The 22,542-nt window shown below is 33.6% G+C and overlaps 1 protein-coding gene across 2 annotated transcripts in view; it reads right to left on the minus strand.

Moving 5' to 3' along the window:
• FSTL5 (follistatin like 5) overlaps positions 1–22,542 on the minus strand; it is a 723,315-nt gene that overhangs the window by 662,794 nt on the left and 37,979 nt on the right. For both annotated transcript variants that reach the window (XM_032863481.1, XM_032863472.1), the window contains exon 2: positions 13,436–13,577. In XM_032863481.1, coding sequence (XP_032719372.1) covers positions 13,436–13,567 — 132 coding nt within the window. In that variant the 5' untranslated portion in view covers positions 13,568–13,577. The remainder of the gene's footprint in view (positions 1–13,435; positions 13,578–22,542) is intronic.

Below are 22,542 nucleotides of genomic sequence, written 5' to 3' on the forward strand. Positions count from 1 at the left end.
CGCATCACAATTCCAGACTTCAAGTTACATTATAAACCTGTAGTGATCAAAACAGTATGGTATAGAACAAAAACAGACCTATAGATCAATGGAACAGAATAGAAAACCCAGAAATGAACCTACAACTGTATCGTCCATTAATCTTTGAAAAAGCAGGAAAGAAAATCCAATGAGAAAAAGTATCTTCAAAAAATAAATGCTCCTTGGGGCATGTGGGTGGCTCAGTGGGTTAAGCCTCTGCCTTTGGTTCAGTTCATGGTCTCAGGGTCCTGGGATCGAGCCCCACATCGGGCTCTCTGCTCAGCGAGAAGTCTGCTTCCCCCTCTCTCTGCCTGCCTCTCTGCCTACTTGTGATCTCTCTCTGTCAAAATAAATAAATAAAATCTTTTAAAAATAAATAAATAAATACTCCTGGAAAAACTGGACAGCAACATGCAAAAGAATGAAACTGGAACACTTTCTTATACCATACACACAAATCAGTTAAAAATGGATTAAAGACCTATATGTGAGACCTGAAGCCATAAAAATCCTAGAGCAGAACACAGGTAGTAACCTCTTTGACATTGGCCATAGAAACTTCTTTCTAGATATGTCTCCTGAGGCAAGGGAAACAAAAGCAAAAAATGAACTATTGGGACATCATCAAAATAAAAAGCTTTTTTATAATGAAGGAAACAATCAGCAAAACTAAAAGGCAACCTATGGAATGGGAGAAGATATTTGCAAATGATGTATCTGATAAAGTGTTAGTATCCAAAATATATGAAGAATTTATAAAACTCAAAACCCAAAAAACAAATAATTCAATTTAAAAATGAAGAGAAGACATGAATTGACATCCTCCAAAGAAGACAGATGGCCAACATACACATGAAAAGATATTCAACATCAGTGATCATTGCGGAAATAAAAATCAAAACTACAATGACATAGCAACTCACAACTGTCAGAAGAGCTAAAACCAACAACACAAGAAACAAGGGTTAACAAGGATGTGGGGAAAGGGGAACTGTCCTGCACTGTTGGTGGGAATGCAAACTGGTGCAGCGACTCTGGAAAACAATATGGAGATATATATATATATATATATATATACCCCTATGCATACACACACACACACACACACACACACACACACACACACACAGTGGAATATTAGTCATCCATGAAAAAGATTTAAATCTTGCAATTTGCAAAGACTTGGATGGAGCTAGAGTATTATGCTACGCAAAGTCAGTCAGTCATTGAAAGACAAATACCATATGATTTCACTCATATGTGGAATTTAAGAAACAAAAAAATGAATGGGGGAGGGAAAGAGAGGAATAACAAAAAACAACTCTTGATTATAGAGAATTAACTGAGGGTTGCTGGAGGGGAGGTTTGCAGGGGGGATGGGTTAAACAGATGATGGGGATTAAGGAGAGCACTTGTGATGAGTACCAGGTGTTACATGGAATTGCTGAATCACTATATTGCACACCTGAAACTGATAATACACTGTATGTAAACTGGAATTTATTAAAAACTTGAAAAAAATGTTATAAAATTTAATCATATATATTCTTAAACATCTATAAATCAAAAATAAACTTAAAGAATAAATACAAAAATAAAAAAACTTAACAATAGTCTCTTGATGAAACAGAATTGATATAATTAGTGATGTATTATTGAAGCTATATTAACACTTGCTACATACCTGTGGTACTGACAGGAATGTAGAACCCAGTAGGATTAAATATCCTTTGCTTTCTTATTCTTCAAAGATGAAATAGCACTTTATTTTTAAGACTTGTTAAAATTCTAATATAATGTGATAAAGCAGGAGATATTTTCTCATTACAGTATTTATATGTCCTTTTATTCTTTCTTTTCCTAACTGGAGTTTTAATTCCTTCTTGTCAATGTTAATTCTGCCATTTCTGGTTTACATATTGTTAATATCACAAAAGTGAGTTATAGAGATGATATACTAGGAAAATCTTTTTTTAGATTTTAAATTGGGTGTGACTGATTAACTTAAGTGGCTCATAGACTAACTGCAATAGATAAGTTCCTAAATTTGTTAAAAATGAAACATGAGTGGGGCGCCTGGGTGGCTCAGTGGGTTAAGCCTCTGCCTTCAGCTCAGGTCATGATCTCAGGGTCCTGGGATCGAGCCCCACATCAGGCTATCTGCTCAGCAGGGAGCCTGCTTCTCCCCTCTCTCTGCCTGCCTCCTCTCTGCCTACTTGTGATTTCTCTCTCTGTCAAATAAATAAATAAAATCTTTTAAAAAAAAAAGGATAAAAAAAAAAATGAAACATGAGTGAAATAAATGTGATATTTTAAATTATATATATTTTTATATATTAATATATAATTATATAATATATAATCCTAAATATACATAATTTTAAAAGTATATCTATGTATATCTTCAGATGCATTGTAATAAAATATAGCATTATTTTAGCCACATCTAATTTGTGTTGTTATAGCTTTTGATTATTATTATTATTATTTGTTTAGTTAAATACTTATAACTCTGTCCAGAGGAAGACTTTTTTTAATTGTCTTCACATTTTTTTTAATGAAATCACACTAAAGACTCCAACAGTGGCTATATATAGTTTAAAATTTAACAATGATATAAATATTTCCAAAAAAATAATCACATATTCTTGAAGTACTGAGGAAATATAAAGCATTTGAATGACAGTAAAATAAAACAAAAACAAAATTACAAAGAAAGCAAATAATTCCGGACACTCCATAAACAAAATTTATGAATAGTACACAAATGAAAAAATTCTCAATGTCACCACCAGTCATCAAAAAAGTTTGAATTAAAAAAAAATTGTATTAAAACTACAATAAATACTACTCCAGAATGGCTAAAATTAAAAACAGAAAACAGCAAAAGTTGCATAAATGTAAAGTAGCTGGAAATTTTATACATTTCTGTTGAGAATGTAAAATTGTGCATCTTGTTTAGAAGTTCTGATGGTTTCCTTTCTCTTCTTTTTTAAAGACGTATTTATTTATTTGAGAGAGAGAGAGAACATGTAGAGGGAGGTACAGAGGGAGAGAGAATCCTCAAGCAGACTCCCCACTGAGTGTGGAGCCCGAGGTAGTCCAATCCCTGAGATCACGACCTGAGCCAAAATCAAGAGCTGGACCCACTGAGCCACCCAGGTGCTCCATGGGGGTTTCTTTTTAAAGGAAAGAATACCAAACTTACAAACCAGCAATCCACTAATAACTATTAACCCAAGGAAAATGAAAATATATAACCAAAAAGACTTGTACAAGAATGTTCATAGATAATTCATTCATAAGACTTCCAACCAGGTTTTACCCACAGGAAATTGATTTAAAAATAAAATACTGTGATACATTCATATGATAAAATGTTACTCAGCAATGAAAGGGAATGCACAATTGAGAAACAATAACATAAATTAATATCAATAACATTATTTTTAGTGAAACAAATATTACACAAATCTGCATGTATGGCATGATCCCATGTACATGAAACTTCAAAACAGAACTATACTATGGTAAATAATATCAGGATATTGTTGGCTCAAAGTGAATGAGGGAGTCAGAGATTGACAGGGAAGAGACATGAGGCAACTTTCGGCAGCGGGTGGTGATGACTTTCAATATCTTGATACAATTGTATTTTGATGTTTATTGGGGAAGTATACACATTTGTCAAAATTCAAATAAAGGTTTAAGATTGGGCCTTTCCATTGAGTATGAAATGTATCTAAAAAAAAAAAAACCCTCTAAATAAATATTTAACTCTAATTTAATGATATGTACCAAAATATTTAAGAAAGAAAAGCTTAATGTCTATAATATAATTTGACATGGATAAAAAATAGGATAGATAAATAACTGAAAAGAGGGATGGTGATACACACAAACAAACATATATATGTGAGAAACAAGCATAATAAAATATTTATATAGGTTTTGGTTACATGGGTATTCATTATATAGTTCATTGAAATTTGCTATATGCTTAAAATTTTATTCCAAAATTTGGGAAAACTAAAACATAAGGGATACATAATTCCCTTCAAGAATTTTCTGCACCTTTACACAATGAAGAGAAATGTTTATATTACTTTAAATAATATACCTTAAAACTTTATGTTGTTGTATTTGTTTAATTATCTGTTTCAGCATTGGCAGAACACTTGTTTTTGTGAGGTCTTTATAAAAGATTTTAAAGCTCATTGGCAAAATACCTGCAAATTGTTGATAGTGGGGGTCGGGTGTACAGGTGTGGTGCCAAGAGGAATATAGGTCTTCTAAACTCTCAGCTCAAACTGGTTGTTACCCTAAAACTGCTCTAAAAATAGTGGTGAGCGTAGCATAACATATAGAGTTGTTGAATCACTATGCTGTACACCTGAAACTAATATAACATTGTGTGTCAACCACACTCAAATATGAAAATAAATAAAAAAGGAATTATTTTGGGGGAGAAAAGCCTATTAAAATTGAGAAAAAAATTGAGAAAGAGGCCTCTACCTCAGGAGAAAACAAAACCACAATGCCAGCATTTCTTATAACATATGTAAGCAAACTTTTGACAGAATGTTGAAAATAGACATTTGTTTTTTGTTCGTTATTTCTACCAATTGTTAGTGTAACGATTGACGACCCCATATCTGAATGGGCTGTTTGTTTAACCACACAACTGATAAATTCGCAATCACTTTCAGACAGCCTGGTGACTAGTTCAACATCTTAACCATGCAAGTTTTTCCCAGTACCTCGTCTGGCAAATACATATAGTCACCCCCATTTATTTCCCTGTAGACTAGACCTATGGAGCAAACTCTGCTTGTCCCTGAAGCCTGGTCCCCTTGCTGGGTATTAAATAAGGTCTTTTATTGTATTTTCGGTCAGTTCATTTGAGATATTTACTTCCCCAATAATCACAGGCAAACCAACATATGTACTTAAGAATTTAATTTGAATCATTTTGTTCAGTCTCTTGTGTGTAGCAGCTACTTAAGAGATACTTGTTGAAATAATGAGTGAATGCATGTTTTTGCTGATCAAAAACTGGACTCGAAGAAACATGTTAATTTAAGGGGGCAGTGTGTTAAAGGAAAACGGAACTGTTTTGGATGATGGGAAACCCGGTTTCTAATCTCAGCTGAGCAGCACCCACCTGTATGAACTTCAATGAAGAACTTTGCCTCCCAGACCCTCAGCTTTCTTATCTGTATTATATGTATATATATTTTTAAACGGAATGAGTATTTTCCACTATCATATGACTCTAAAAACCCAACTCTCAGCTCATATACAGGGAACTGATGCCCAAAATAACCAGTAAGTAATATTAGTTAAAAATAATACCACACTTTCCAATTGTGGCTCATATACCATAGGGAGTTTATCGTTTAGACATGCTGAATGTCAAGCTCATAAATCAGGATATTCTCTTTCATTTCTCTTTCATCAAAAAGCAAAGTATACAGCTTTGTTAATTGAATTCACAATAGAATTTTAATAATTAAAGATGTACAAAACAACTTATAATTAATTTACACATTGAAGTAATGAATGCAAATGCTAGCTTGCAATACATTAATATTAATGATTAGATAAATGTATTTTTACTTCATTCACCTGCTAACTCACAACCTTCTTTCCTACATCTACAGTTTAGCATAGCCACACTGAACCCTGTTAAAACAACATACCTATATTTTATTTATTTTATTTTTTAGATAAGAGGTAGCATAATGTGCTTAACTAGAAGATATTGAAGGTGTGTTAATAGTTTGTTTTTCTAGCAAACTAATATGATATAGCTAACATCCTTTAGACAAAAATGGTGAGAAAAGACAACTAGATCTAAAGATAAGGAAGCTTTGGAACTCAATCTAAAGAAAATGAACAGTAATGACAAATTTATTTCATAGCACCTAGGTCCTAGGTGCTTCTGGTGTTTCTTGATCAGCATAGATGGATCAATGTTCAGAAAAAACAGGGGTAAAGCTGCTTTTTAACTATCGGGATAATCTTTTTAAATTATGGCATTGGATTAAAGGAAGCACTGTAACTCAAATCACTTGAAAATCCATACTGGGATGGTAGAAAGCATGATATGTGCCCAAGGGTGACACATAAGTACAGTTTTCTGAAATCCTGACAAGCTTGGCTTTAATGTACTATATAAATTTGACTTTATTTGTATACTTTATTACACTTTGTGAATGGGTGTAAATAGAATACTAAAACATCACATTTTTAATATTTCAAAACTTTAAATCTTCAATGGAAAGTAGCTCTATTTTTTCAAGCAATAGCTACTGTTAAATCTTTATAGCAATAATTTAATGTAGAGTCAGAGCAGTGTAAGGGAGCATCCTTCTTGCACACCACCCTACAAAACAATAATAATAGTTCTGCTTTGAGAATCCGTTCTTGAAGAGATCAAATGACAATTTTTTGTCATAGGTCTTCATCTTAAGAATTTTAGAAGGCAAATATATCCCTTTGTTTACCTATTTTTGTTAAGCAAAATGATTCAGTCCATTGCATGCCAATTTCCTCCAGTTTATCAAATTCCCCCTGGTTTGAAGGAACAAATATGCATGCAACACATCCAAAGGTGAGCAAAATATTTTTTCCCCTTAAAGTTCCAGAAAAGACAAGGTTAACCAGGCAAAAAGTGGGATGAAGCTATAACTATGTACCATGTATTTAGTGTACAAATCAACTTTGAAGCACACACAGCTTTAATTCGGGCCTTAGATAGATATACCTGATGGCAACTCTCACCTCCTGTTAAAGGTGGTCCTCTCCATGTGCATCAGGAAACCCTGATGGCGCCTCATAGTTCTGAGGCCTCAGGAACCGAGACACTGACTGCCATTTGTTCAAAAAATGGCAGTTTTTGAACCGTTTAAAAAACTTTCTTGAAACTCGGAGATAAAGTCTCTCTAGAGAGAAGAGCAAGTGTCTTTACAGCCTTAGAAGAGAGAGATTATATCTCCGTTCACAACGAAGAACAGGAATGCTTACTGTCTAGTATAGAGAAAATGTCTTCCTTGGGTGCAAAGAACAGGCAGGCTCATGGCCCATGCAGTAAAGCTGGTGTCCTTCGGCTCAGAGATCATGTAACATTCCTGGTGGTACGTGTTGGTGGAACCTCGTCCTATTTATCCTGCCTTGTGGAAGCTGGGCTGCAGGAACTAGCTCAATTAATATCAGAATCCCATTTCTCAGAAATAAAATTTCAAAAATGTTCTGATTTTTCAAACATAACTTCCTTGATTAGAAAAAAATCTGAGATTTATTAATAATATTCAACCATTATGATGAATATGTGATAAATATATCAACATATATATTAATCAGTATAGTCTTTAATTATTTGACCGGTAGTCTTTCACTCCGTTCATCGCCATCATTTTTGCTCTTAGATAGTGTGCCAGATTGCTTCCTGACCTCCACGAAAATATATTAATATGTTAAGGGCCTTCCCTTGAACATGCTGCAAGCAGTCAGAGGTTTCAGATAGAAGGGTACAACTTTTCCTCAGTCAGGAAATAACGCTCCTGGGTTTGCCTGAAGGTTTCCAGGCTCTAAGCAGTCATGGTTTTGATGTATTGTTTAATGTTTCTCTCTTTCCCTAGAGTTCTCTTCTGCCACTCTTCACCAATCCACAGCTATCATTCTTTTATACCAAAAGTCAAAAATCATCTCCCACAAATGATGTCTTTGAATTATACTGTACAATGGGGCATAGCAACACTCTCTGGACTTATTAAGCTATGACAACTCTTTGCCCATTTACACAGTAACTACTCTCATAGACAAACATTTTGATTCAGAAGGTAAAGGAATCACAGGGTACTTTAGGTTTGCAGGGGTAGCTTTGTACCATAAAATGGACATAGCATTCCCTGGTCACATAAAGATGTAAGAATTTTAAGGTCTCTAAGTGGTCCCACTAGGTATACTCAAGAACATTCCTATTGTCTTCATAACAACTTTCAGGCCTGATTTTGATTATCATCAGCAGCAAACAATGCAGCAGTGTCATGGGTATGATGTGAGAAAAGCAATGTAAGATATATATATATAGAGAGAGAGAGAGACAGAGAGAGATAATATATACATAAACCTGTTTCTAACAGGATTCATAGCCAATCAATCAGAGTATGGGACAATATGCTAGAATATTAAGACATGCCTATTGCAGGGTTGTAAATACAACAGGAAGTTACATTGTGATGGGCCATTATGACCCAGCAAGTAGTAAAGACAAAATAGAAGTAGAGAAAAGAGTGTAAGAAAAATATGAAGAGTGGAAATGAAACAAGAAGCCAAGATGGCACGGAGAAGGAGCCCAGGATTTCTGATGAGGTGATGTGAGTCTAAGTTCTAGCTGTCTTTATTGGCGAGGATGGGCTACAGTCAATGTGGAGTTAACAACTCCCAATCTCAGTGGTTTAAAATAAAAGTGTTTTGTTTTGTTTTGTTTTTTTTCTCCCTCTCATTTCACATTTCAAGACAATCATTAATTGCCAGGGTGTTTTACTAATCCTAGTTATTTAGAAACCTGGGATGATTAAGCAATTACTACCTTGAACAGATGCTGTTTTTAATGCTAGATGAAAAAGAGAGTTCAGGAACATTTTATAATTATGATCAAATATTCAGCCCAAATGCATTCCATGGCACTTCTCTTAACTCATTGGCCACAACTAGGCACATAGTCCCATCCAACCACAAAGAGACATAGAATCCCATCTTCCTACATGTGATAAAAACGTGGGGAGAATAAGAAATATATGGTACATAGGTCAAATTACTATGAAAAGTTCTCATTGCATACTCTGCATTAAGTATTTAGTCTCTTGGGGCTCCTGGGTGGCTCAGTGGGTTAAAGCCTCTGCCTTCGGCTCAGGTCATGATTCCAGCGTCCTGGGATCGAGCCCCGCATCAGGCTCTCTGCTCCCCAAGGAGCCTGCTTCCCCCTCTCTCTCTGCCTGCCTCTATGCCTACTTGTGATCTCTGTCTGTCAAATAAATAAATAAAATTTTTAAAAAAATTTTTTAAAAATAAAGGTTTATTAAATCTCACAGCAATGCATGATAATTTATCTTCAACATCCAAATTTAATTCAAAATAGTTTGTCTGTCAAATAAATAAATAAAATCTTTAAAAAAAAGTATTTTGGGGGTGCCTGGGTGGCTCAGTGCGTTAAAGCCTCTGCCTTCGGCTCAGGTCATGATTCCAGGGTCCTCGGATTGAGCCCCGCATCCGGCTCTCTGCTCAGCGGGGAGCCTGCTTCCTCCTCTCTCTGCCTGCCTCTCTGCCTACTTCTAATCTCTGTCTGTCAAATAAATAAATAAAGTCTTTAAAAAAAAAAGTATTTTGTCTTTTGTATTAAATCCTAAATCCTTTCTCTGACTTTCTAGATACGTGGCATTAAAAATTACTATATATTTGTGAACTCCAGTCTCCTCATCTATGGAAAAACCATAAAAGCACTTAGGAATATTCAATAATCAAAAGACCTAATGTATAAAATAAAGCTACTACATTCCTACATTTGATATTCCATAAATGCCTGTTGGAGAAACACAAAGGTGAAACACATGATCAACTCCTTCAGATATACTGTGGACTATAATTAACAAGATGGATGTATATGGTATTCATATTTATGACACAAACATGTTTTCAATCACATTTATGTATACCTGAGTTGTAAATGATATATATTTGTACATGTATATTTATATTTAAATCTACAACATTTCTATGTAATCTGACAAATAAACCACATTTCACTTTTTGGTCCCCAGAGAGGATTCATTATATAGTTGGCATGCAAATATTTGGTAAACATGAGTTCTAAACGTGTATTTGTTCACACCCAAAGTACTGACACCTCTCTGGGAAAAATGTGGAAAATAGCTAATATATATCAAGATCTATCATATGTATTAGTTTATTTTATTGTTTCCTAGTCAATAAATATATTCAAAACAGTGGAGCTTAATCCAAATAGAAAATCTTCTTATCCATTCCCTAAGTCTTACAAAAATATAGACAATTTCTTTGCAATTTCAATGAAACTGAAGGTTAAAAAATAACAAAGAATAGGGAATTTATCTTTGTAATGATATTAAAATAATTTATTTTAAGTATTTTATTACATATTGCTCTGTTGATTGTACTCTCATAAATAGAACAAATTATACCTAATTAATGTATTATTCATTGTAATAAACTATAATATAATAAACTATATAATATAATTATATATCATATATATATATATATGATTTCAGTTTATTCTAGTCAACAGATGGAATCATTAATTCCATATGTATTTATGAAGTGTTGACTAGGGGCCAAACACAATTCTAGATGTTATGGTATAGCAAGATGAGTAGTAGTTCACATCATAATGGAAGGAAGGAACCATCCAAAAAACAAATAAACAAATCAAATCATATATATATATATCATATAACCATGACAAATGGTGAAAATATATTTCAAAAGCGAGATAAGCAATGTCTGTGACTGTTTTATTTTTAATTATGGTTTGGGGAGGTTTCACCAATAACGTTGCATATGAGCCCAGTTGCATGGGGATGTTGCTAGTGAGCAGAAAGTACTTGGTGAGGTTTTGAAAGGAACTTGTACAACTCTGGGTACTTCTTTACTCCTGTCAAATACAAGCTTTCACACACACACTTTCACAAATGACTTTAATAGCTTAATTTTACCTCTGTCTTAAATCATTTAGTAGTTAGGTATTACTAACATTCTACCTCTCTGCTTTTAAATAACAGTAATCATGTATTACTTTTAACTATTTAGAGGTAAGAGCCACATAGATGGAAAAGATTGGGAGGTAACTTCGATCATTTTTGGTAATTATTAGTGTTTCTAAAATAGGCTTAATTCATTATGTTGTTTCTTTTCTTTAAAGGTTTACTAAAGGGGCACCTGGGTGGCTCAGTGGGTTAAAGTCTCTGCCTTCAGCTCAGGTCATGATCCCAGGGTACTGGAATGGAGCCCCACATCGAGCCCCACATCGGGCTTTCTGCTCAGCAGGGAGCCTGCTTCCCCCCCCCCTCTCTCTCTCTGCCTCTCTGCCTACTTGTGATCTCTGTCAAATAAATAAATAAAATCTTCTAAAAAATTAAAAAAAAATAAAGGTTTACTAAATCTCACAGCAATGCATGATGATTTATCTTCAACATCCAAATTTAATTCGAAATAGTTTGTTTATAAATGTACACTGACACATAAAAACCTGTGGTATTATATTTAGCAGGAGAATAATAAAAACTGCATAGCCATACATTCTGCCATCACTTTTCTGCCATGGAGACAATTAAACCTTATCTATTATGTTCACAGCATCAGGAATGAAAGGATTAGAAAGGCATAGTTCCTGACCTCAAGACACATAACTTAGGGTAGACAAACAGCACAGAATACATACTCACTGGTATGCAACAAAATGAGCCAATATATTGTATTAATAATATGTTTTGAGAGTGTTCATAAATGAGTTCTTATCTCTATGCTTTGGAGTAGGATAGAACTGATTGTTAATCTATGAGGTAGAGGACATAAATGATAACTGAAAGATAGTGAAACAAGGTCAATTCTCTAGCTGCGTTTATCCAGAAACTTACTTACATTTACATGTGACTAAATTTCAACAAGGATTTTTGTAATTGAAGTCTATTTCATTATTTTACTTTTTTTATTTTTTTCTGGCTATCAAAACTGTACTGCATGTTACCTTAGTCAATTAATATACTTCATAAATGTAGGCATTCATAAAATCCCTTAACATTTCCAAAAATTGCAACTTTTCATATATCAAATGAAAAAGGTACATTTTTATAATACTATTTTGGAGATTAAATAAAATAGTACATTTAAGAGCTTACCCTATGATCTGGCACATAAAAATTCCAGTCAAGGTTAGTGATTTTATCAAAACATTCAATATGAAAGAATTTCAGCAAAATATATACAATGTGTACAGATGCAATGTAAATATATGTGTATTATACATGTATGTGTACAACACAGGTCTGAACTGAATAGCCCACTTACACACAATTTTTTAAATTAATATGGTACTTTACTGTAACTGTATTTTTTCTTCCTTTAATTTTCCATAACATTTTCTTTTCTCTTGCTTTTTTATTGTGAGAATATACTATATAAAACACATAACATACAAAATATGTGTTCATTAACTGTTTATATTATCAGTAAGGATTCAGTCAACAGTAAGCTATTAATATTTAAGAACTGGGGGTCAAAAGTTATGTGTGGGGCACCTGAGTGGCTCAGTGTGTTAAGTACTTGCCTTCAGATCAGGTCATGATCGCAGGGTCCTGGGATCTAGCCCCATGCTGACTCTCTGCTCAACGGAAAGCCTGCTTCTCCCTCTGCCTCTGCCTGACGCCTCCCCAATTGTGCTCTCTCACTCTCTCTCTCTGTCAAATAAATAAAATCTTAAAAAAAAAAAAAAGTTATGCATGGATTTTCAACTATGCAGAGGCCAGCATCCCTAACACTTAATATTGTTGAGGGGCCAACTGTACTTATATTTATTTCAAGTTTTTTCTTAAGACAAATAACAAGAAATTTTAAGATATATATTTTCTCCATAATTAATACGTCATTTTTCATCTTGATTCCTACTTTCAATGAAAATCAAAATGTATTATAAACTTTTAATTTGATTGAATAAATAGCTACTTTAGTATTAAAGTTGCCCTATTATTAAAATAAAAGTACCAGCTTAATTAATGTAAGTACATTATGTAATTTATAGTATGCCTAAAGCCTATTTATTTTATACTTGAAAATATTTAACATAAGGAAGTGAAGTATTTCCTCAATATTAAAAACTTAAAATTATGATTTTTTATGAAATTAAAACTTTTAATGATTTCCATAAATACTAATTTCTTTACCAGCCTATATAACTCCAGATGGTATAGACATCTTTTTTGTTTACTTTTACTTCAAATTAAAAAACATAAAAAGGTTTTAGTTTAAAAAGTTCTAAATTTAATATGGAAATAACAGAAACTATCTAGTCTGTCTAGTTGATAGGGGTCTTAACATATTTACTTATTTTTATGTCACTATTACCATGACTTAATGTAAATTTAAATGATTTTTTTCAATGAGTCATCTCTATATTTTAAGAAATATTTAATTCCTCAAATTATAAATTTCCTAATTGCTACAATTTCATGTTTTAAAATGTGCACTTTCATACAGAAATTATATTCTGAAGGCATATACTGCAATAAGTGCTCCTAAGTGAATAATAAAGCAGACACCTAATAGTTCAGTTCATAATTGCTAGGCACTGTGAGTAAATTCAGAATGCTGACTGTACCTTGTGTCGCAATCTGATTAGAGGTTGGTAGGATTGAAGGCCATATCCTGCTTCTTTGGTTGGCCTTCCTTCTGACTCCAGAAAAATGAATCCAAGAACCAAAACTGCTGACCAGCACTTAAACATTCTCATTGGTTCTCACCTGTGAAAATTAGCATTGGAAGTAATCAGAAAATGTTTTATATATTGAAAAAATTCTTCAAGAAGTATTCAATAGTGCATAGAAATCTCCACAGATCTAATCAAAACTTGTAGGCAATTGCCAACTGAATCCATAATAGGTAAGCATCTCCAAATAAAGATTATGATACCCTTGATCATAACAAACACTGTTTTGTTCACTCACACAGCCTTACACAACATTAAATACATAGAGATATAAATGCCAATCAAAAGTTATGGAGGAAAATTAATTAAAATGAAGTTGGGGATGCCTAGGTGGCTCAGTTGGTTAAGCGACTGCCTTCGGCTCAGGTCATGATCCTGGAGTCCTGGGATCGAGTCCTGCATCTGGCTCCCTTCTCGGCAGGGAGTCTGCTTCTCCCTCTGACCCTCCCACTTCTCATGCTCTCTCTCTCTCTCAAATAAATAAATAAAATCTTTTAAAAAATATTTTAAAATTAAGTTGAAAGAAAATGAAAAAAACAAAAAAACAAAACTTTAAACCATGGCTAAATTTCTAAGCATCCATATAGAGTACAATTATCAACATATATATAAATCTTGAACTTGTTTTTGAGTACATTCAATGAATAACACTTAATAAAACTATAGCTATTATAATTCATTAGCAAAGGCTGGTAAGAGTTTGACAAGGTGGTCTTCTATGGTAGGTACTTAATAAACTGAGGTACAACAAAAATAAGGCAAAGGGTTATACTGAGTTATGAATACATTTTCCCAATTCTAGCTAAAAGAATATTTTCCTAAAAATTTCTTAATAAGTGTTTTAAACTAAAAGCCATGTGAGTCTGTCCACTGCTCTGTGTCTTTAAATATACCAGAGAAATTGTAAAATGGCATGAATTTATTATATAAACTCTAAGCCCTCTTCCAAAAAATAAATCTATGCTTTGAATTAAACCATATCCCTTTTTATCACTTTCACCAACATATCTTTGTCCTTATTGTGACAATAAAGAAGCTCTTTCTCCCCCTGTTCTGTACATACGACTTGAGAAACTTAACCAATTAATTAACCCTGATAGTTATTGTTGCCTAAACGTCCCCACCCAGTTATTAACTTCCATCTTAAAAGATGCTCAAATCGCCCAGGTTTTAAGATAATTTCTCTCCTCTACTTCCTGAATATTCTGAAAGAGCTGTGTATATCATTCTAGCTAATTTCCCAAACTAGTTCACTCAAGTATGTTTCTATCTCTATCACTCTATCAAAGTAACATTTCTTTGGTAAGACTGATGATTCACAGATCTGTACTCCCGAAACAAATAATGCATTATATGTTAATTAAAAAAACAAAGTAATATTTCTTTGTTTCAAGAAATGGTCACTTTACTTGGTGTTTAAGATACCCCTCTCTTCTGTTTCTCTAGAATTTATGAAAATTTCTCAGTCCTTGTGTAGGTTCATCCCACTCCTTTGCTTCACCATTAAATATTATAGCTTATCAAATTTCATTCTTAGCCACTTACCTGCTCCCTCCATCCAGCCAGACATTTCAACATCATCTATCATTTTAATCACAGCTACCTCATGCTTTTAGACCACTTTGTTTTTAAGGAACAACTACACTAGCAGTACCTATTTTTACTACCCAAAGAAATCTGAAAAGGATTTTTGTTTTCACAAAAATAAACAAACAAACAAACAAAAATATGAGAATTAAAAATAGTGCTCAGCATTTGTTTTGAAGTCAGCCCAGAAGCAGCATTCCTCCAGAGGGTGGAGTAGAGAGTGTTGCCCTGCCAAGCTCCTTCCCAGGGAGAACTACACTCAGCATCCTAGCACCAAGCCACCGGGATTTTGAACTGTGCCTGTGAGCATCTGTGTTTCATCTGGATTTATTTTGGCATCCAGTAGTAAGAGGTGTCCTAAGGTATCAGAAAAGCCTAAGAGGGGGGTCTGAGAACACTCAAAAATTTTTCATATAAATTAATGATAATTGCTTCTTTCTATGCTTTTTTTTTTTTTCTTATGAAAGAATATATAGGAATGCTGTAGTTTGGGATAGCAGGGGAACATCTGCATCATTGCTTCTCATCCAAACTCCAGATTAGAAGAGTCAGCCACATGTATATTTCAAAAACGGCTCATGGTATACAAGCCCCACATAAAGTCACCCTTTCCCAGACTTTCATTCACCCATTTAGTCAAGCCAGAAATGAAGAGACACCTTTGACTCCCTTAACTTTCATACTAAACTCATCCCTAAACTCTGTTAGTTCTGCCTTCAAAATGTATCTCCCAAAATCAGTTTCTTTCCAGACTACTGTCAAAACCTGAGTTCACGCTATCGCCACCACATCTCCCCTAAATTGCCCCAAGCACAACCTTACTGATCATCCCCATTCACGCTTATGCACCCTGAATCATTCCCTATGCAATAGCCCACATGGTCATGCCAAAGGCAAATATTATGACTTCATTGCCCTTGTTAATAACTTTAGGATATACTCATTCACCCTTAAGATAAAAACCAAAATCCTTGACCTATCCTGCAAGTGCCCACAAAGTCTAGGCTCTGAATGTTTTTCTCTTCTTAGAGAACTGCTCTCCAGCCACATTGATCTTCATTTAGTTCTCTGAACTTGGTCCATTCTCACTATGAGACTTTAGTACCTTACTTCCTTCTACTGGAAGTATACCTTTTCCCACCCCATTTATCTCCCAAAGATCATCACATATCAGACATATCTCTTAAGAATCTTTCCCCTAATATCAAGCTTGAGCTACATTTTTTAGTTACTCATGCTCATAGATCAGTTTTCCTTCATTTCAGAACGACCATTTGTAATTATACATCATTAACATGATCATTTAAATAATGGTGGACTTCTTCACTACATTATATATCTCTCTTCTCCTTCAAACTTCATGAATACAGGGATCTGGTGATTGGTTTTTCGTTTGTTTTTCTCAGCATTATGTCATCTGGGCCTAGCAAATTGTCTGGTACCTACTAGACACTCAATAAATGAATGCATAAGTGAATGTCATCCTGCATTCAAGAGAAAAAAAAGAAAAAGATTGTGTTTTCTTGCATTCTGACAATATTGAATACAATTCCTATTTCACTACCACTACAAAACATCTGAAACTGAACCAGAAAACTAAATAATTTCATTTGCAATCCATCCCTTTGTTGTCATTTTGATGTATAGTCTAATACTTCTCTCAGAGGTAAATATTTGTTTATAAGACAACTGGATGGAATATTTTAAATCTAAGATAGAGCCCAAGAATAAAGCAAACAGGACCAACTCAGCTGAAGGGATATTTTATTAGAGGTTCTGAATACTATGTTTCTTCGGTTGTCAAACAGGAAAGGTAGGAAAGAGGCATGGCAACAACCTTGTCTAATTACGACAGGGTAAATGTTGTGTCATAAATTTCTTAAGCTCCTCATTTAAGGGTTTTTATTTTTCTGTCCTCTCTCTCTCTTCCTCTCTCACTCTCTCCCCCACCACACACACACATTCACACACCCATATATTCCACACAGCTACAAATATTTCATATACTATAAAATATAGATTAAATAAACAATTACTTAATTTTAATAGATGACAAAAGAAAATCTCACTAATTTTGGGTGAGAAAACTTCCACATATTGATAATTAGATCAATAATCTCCTGAGGTATTTTTTTCTGCCAAAAAGCAATAGGCTAGGAATGTCTGCTTTAAGAAATTTCACAAAAAGTTGATAACAAGTCAACATGCAAATCTTCAGTGTATTATATACAACTTATTTATACCATTTTAATTTACTTCTCATTATTAGTCATGATTAATTTTTTATTGATAATCCTATATTTTCATGACTAAAATTTCTTATTAATACAAAGTTATACAAAAATTTAAAATATAAAAATAAAAATATATATTTTTTATCTCATCAAAAGCTATCAGACAACTGGAGTGATTTATTTGGTGTCACAGAAAAAAATGAAACAACTGATATTAAAAGTCAGATACCAGAGCACCTGGGTGGCTTGGTCAGTTGAGCATCCAGCTCCTGGTTTTGGCTCAGGTCAAGATCTCAGGGTCATGAGATCAAGCCTTGAGTCAGCTCTGCACTAGGTGAAGACTCTGCTTGAGATTCTCTATCTTTTCTTCCTCTGCCCCTCCTCTACTCTCTCTCAGATTAATTAATTAATTAATTAAATATTTTTTAAAAAGGTCAGCTACTTTTTGGGAGGGTGGGGAGAACTCTGATTTCTATTGCAGATAGGCATTGAGCTTAGCAGTAAGTTTTAGACAAGACAAAAAACAAAGACAAGTTTCATCATTTATCTTCTGTGAATGACTACCTTGCAAGATTTTCTTCGTTAAGATATTAGTAAGAAAAATAATTGAATCCAATTAGATAGCCATCAACCTAAATAAAAAGATGACACTTCTTGATAGATGCTCAGAAAATAATTATTTTCTTATTTCTCTTTAGCTACAGGATCCAAATATGTCATTATTATGTTTTTAAAAGTTCGCTCCTTCACAGAAGGTGTTCTGGAAATTATAAATCAGTAGTAATCAATCCCATGATATACTGACTCATGATCTCACTTTCTCAGTACTATAACCTTTGACAACGTGTTAGGTTTTCATAATTAATTGGCAGTTTGTTGATAGCTCAGTAAGAACACTGAAAAGCACGTGATTAAAACAAAACCAGCTGGAACAGATGGTGCAATAATGATCCTATGACTTTTCCTTACAACCTCGACGTTTATGTGGAAGCATCAGAAAACAACCTCGTTATTAGCTTAGAGAAAACAAAATGTTTACAAATCTAAAAAGTATCTGCTTAACATTAGATTTAACAAAGTTACACTTGAAAATAGTAAGGGGAATGGAGAAAGGTTTCTCTTGTTCAAAAAATAATGTTTATCTTTGAATCAAACTATTTTATTCACCATATGGTGTAACATGCTGTGCAGCTCATGGCAGTAGGATTTAGACTAGTTATATGATTTAGAAGATTCAAATTTCAGGGATTTTGATTTGTTTACACATTCTCTAGAATTTCACCTCACTTGGGAAAACAAACCAAGAGTGTTAAAGTACTGCCTTAAGAATGAAATATAGCATTTGAGATGGGGAAGGAAACTGTGGTATCATGCATACGAATGAAAAGAATGTCAAGGTGAAGCAAATTCACAACATTCTCAAATGTCGCAGAGAAGTCAAGTATCTGAGGGTTTCTCCTGGAGTGCCCTCACTGCCTTTCACTCCAGCCTAGAAAAATATTGTAGGTCTCTCAAGATAGTTCCAGCCACTTCCTTGGTGAAATCTTCCCTGTCAATTTTGCCTGGACTTGACTGCTCTCTGCTGCAATTTTTACACACATCTCTCATGTGTCTTTTCACCTTGCACTGCTGATTACTGATTTAAGAAGATTTGTGTGTGTGTGTGTGTGTGTGTGTGTGTACATTAAACCGGTTCTATCACAATCTCTGAGTTTCTTAAATTCCACAGACCTTTGTTCTCTTCTGTAATAGAGAAGTGGCCTAAATGATTACTAGTGCCTTTTTCCTTTTTGGTATTCTATAATTCTATGAGACAGAGAAATTGACTTCTAACCTACCCTGTCACACTGTATAACCTAAGCAAAACCAATTGCATTACTTGGGCCTCATCTGTAGGAAGGGATTTATGACCCTATATAGTCTAGCATCTGTACCAGATTATTGCTTCTGAGTAGATTTATTGATCTGGAAAAGGATATGAGGAAGAACAGGTTTGAGGGAGAAAACTATCATTCCTTTTTTGAGAGACCTTTTGGTAGTCCTACTGGAGATGTTAACTAGTCATGGGATATAGGAACCTGAATTTCAGCAAAGAGGCATGGGTTAGATATACCTATTTGGAGTTCTTAGCATTTATATGTCATCTAATCTAGGTATGAGATAGGAAAAAATTGGAAAAGAGAAAACGTCCAAAGACTAAGTTCTCAGGCAGGTTTAGTCAAAGCAGAAGATCAAATGCTGCTAGGAGATAGAGAAAATGAAAATAGTGAAGTATTAAGTTTGGAGAAAAAGATGCATGGGAATTTTCATTGAAATGGAATAACTGGAAGTCATAGCTCTTATCATCTGGCATGCTATATTTCTACTGGTTTGTTTATTCTCCGTTTCCAACCAGAATGTTAGCTCCATAAAGACAGGACTTTGTTAATTACCTGTGTGAATTTGAGCAGTACCTGGCAGACAGCATGAGCTCAATAAATATTTTTAGATAGATAAATGAATGAATAAATTAATGGTGATAAGTAATTAATTTGAAATAGTAGGTATACATTAAGGGATTCTTAATAGTCTTCATGTAATTGAAAATATTCATTAAAACGGACTATGAAATCAATCTAGAATTCAAGTGGCTGTTATTACAAAAAACCTTTCTTTTACACCTGGATCAAAACCAGGTTTTCAGTGAGAAGTTCCTGTGGAAAAAGCTTCCTTTGTCAAGGACTGAGTTTTTCATTCCTTTAGCTCAACTGAAATTGGAAGGACCTGAGAGACTAAAAGGAGTAAAAGAATATTTTCTATGAGCAAATCTCTTGAGTAACTGTTTTTATCTTTTGACCCACTTTAACTTCATACCTACTACTTCGAACTCTGTGGTTGAGTTCTAATTTAATACCTCTCTTAGGAAAAAAAAAAAAATTCTAAAGAATCTACTTCCATTATGGGCAATGGATTCTCCCTATCACAGAAGTAGATTCTTTCCACCTAGCAGTTAGTTACCCTTATGAGAGCAATGGATTCTCGTATGATTGTCCCATATTCAAATGTTCATTCTAACAAGCATAATTAAAAACAATACAAAAACAGCTATGAGTCATTGCCTTCATGCTGTAGGACCATACTGGAGAATAGTAAAGGAAAAATAGATCATGCATATCCTACTAAACATATTAGGAGAGCACCATATAGTACTTAATTATCCAAAAATATTTTTTCTGGTAAGTATTATTGCTTATATTGAACTAAATATAATGAAAGAGAAACATAACAGGATAAAGTGTCCAAGTTCAGAAAGCTGGTCATTGTCAAAACTGGTATCTGAATCCAAGGCTGACTCCACTCAAATTTGACCTATGGTTCTGTCATATAATTCTACCTTTAAAACACACATATGACACAGATACAGAAGAAAAACCTGTGCAAGTAGTAGCCATAGACAGCAAACAACTACTTAACCAGACTGAAAACTACTGGAAGAGAGAATCTTTCCTTTACATTCACTTTGGATCAATGCAAATGCAGATACAACAAACAAAGGCAGGGATCATGAGAGAGCAGTAGCTATATGACTTCTATGTCCATACTGCATGGGTAAGTGTCTTTCAATTCTATACAGACACATACATAAAAATGGAAGTTACTTTAGTTCTTAACCCTATCTTATTGGTTTATATTGTGAACGAGACCAAAACTTTGAAATGTCATACCTTGTTGAAAGATGATATTATGTGCAGTACACTTTTTCTTTAACATCTGAGATAAGAATAGAATTATAATTGTTAAATAATAAGAATTATGACCATCAAATTAATTTAACATTCAAAGGAAGAACTTCTATTTCAATGACATCAAAGTCATTAATTTGGATGAACAAAAACTGTCCAGCTTCTCACCAATTATACCTTTCAATAGCCAGCTTAACTTGAAAAAGAAGGAAGCTAAATATAGATAAAATATATTCATTGGCATTTTGGAAGGACTGCAGTGTGAAATGTATAATAATTTAAGCTTGCATTAGGAGAAAGTATTCACACTGAATTCCATTTAATTAAAAAAAAAAAAAGATGTGTGTACTCTGCTTTAAAAAAATGAAAATCCCACATCATGAAAAGCATGTTGGGTGGTAAATATTTGTTTCCCAAAGCTATCTTTGCTTTACAAAACTATTTAGGCTGCAATCTTTATTTATTTTTTATTTTATTTATTTATTAAAACAATTTATGCTGCAATATTTATATAAAACTATTAATACTTCTAGTGCACTAAAAATATTTTTGAAGTAAAAAATTTAACTACAACATCGAATATAAGATAACAGAACTGAAAATCATATTAGAGATGTAGTGTAACCCCTTCTTTTTATATGGGAAGAATATGATACGCAGCAGGAGTAACTGGTGGGCCCACGATGAATGTAGTCACTGGCCTGGAATGTCACTGTCCTGATTCCAAATATAATATTTTTCTTTTAAATGCTACAATATATTTGACTAGAATCCATTCACTGTGTAAAGAAAGGACACACACATTCAATTGCTTTCAGTGTCTAAGGCACTGTTTAGAAGCCACAGTTCTGTGAACCCCAACAACTTTGTATTTAGTACTCTCTACAGTTTCCAAAAGCCAACAGAAAGGACATCAGCATCACCATCTCTACAAAATCATATGGATTAAGTAGAATTTTCAGATTTTTTTTTTTTTTTTGCTTTGTACATTTATTTTTTCACAACTATCTTCACTGGCAAGATAGTTATATATGGCTATGGTTAAAGTTATATATAGATGGTTATAGCAGTGTTTATATAATTGTAGTGATGCAGTAGTTTTATATATATATATATAATATATAAATAAATATGTACTTTTATATAAATAAACAATTTTCATGAATATATATAAAATTTCTGAGAGATATAGTAACATACATAACCTTATAGATGTTTATAGTTATATATGGATGGTTATATACAGTACAGGATATATATATTTTTTAAAGTGTGTTTGACAACTGTGGAACAGAATGAAACTTTGGGTCTAGCTGACTTTACTAAGGAATTTTATTAAATTATATAACCTTATGGTAGCCCGGACTTCAAATTGTAAGTACTGGTGCTTCAAACTGAGGCAGAAAAACAAGACAACATACAGTGACCCATGACTCATATTCTATCTCCCAAAACA

This window comes from Lontra canadensis, unplaced genomic scaffold, assembly GCF_010015895.1.
Source record: "Lontra canadensis isolate GAN:19392208 unplaced genomic scaffold, GSC_riverotter_1.0 scaffold1, whole genome shotgun sequence".
NCBI classification, from domain to species: Eukaryota; Metazoa; Chordata; class Mammalia; order Carnivora; family Mustelidae; genus Lontra; species Lontra canadensis.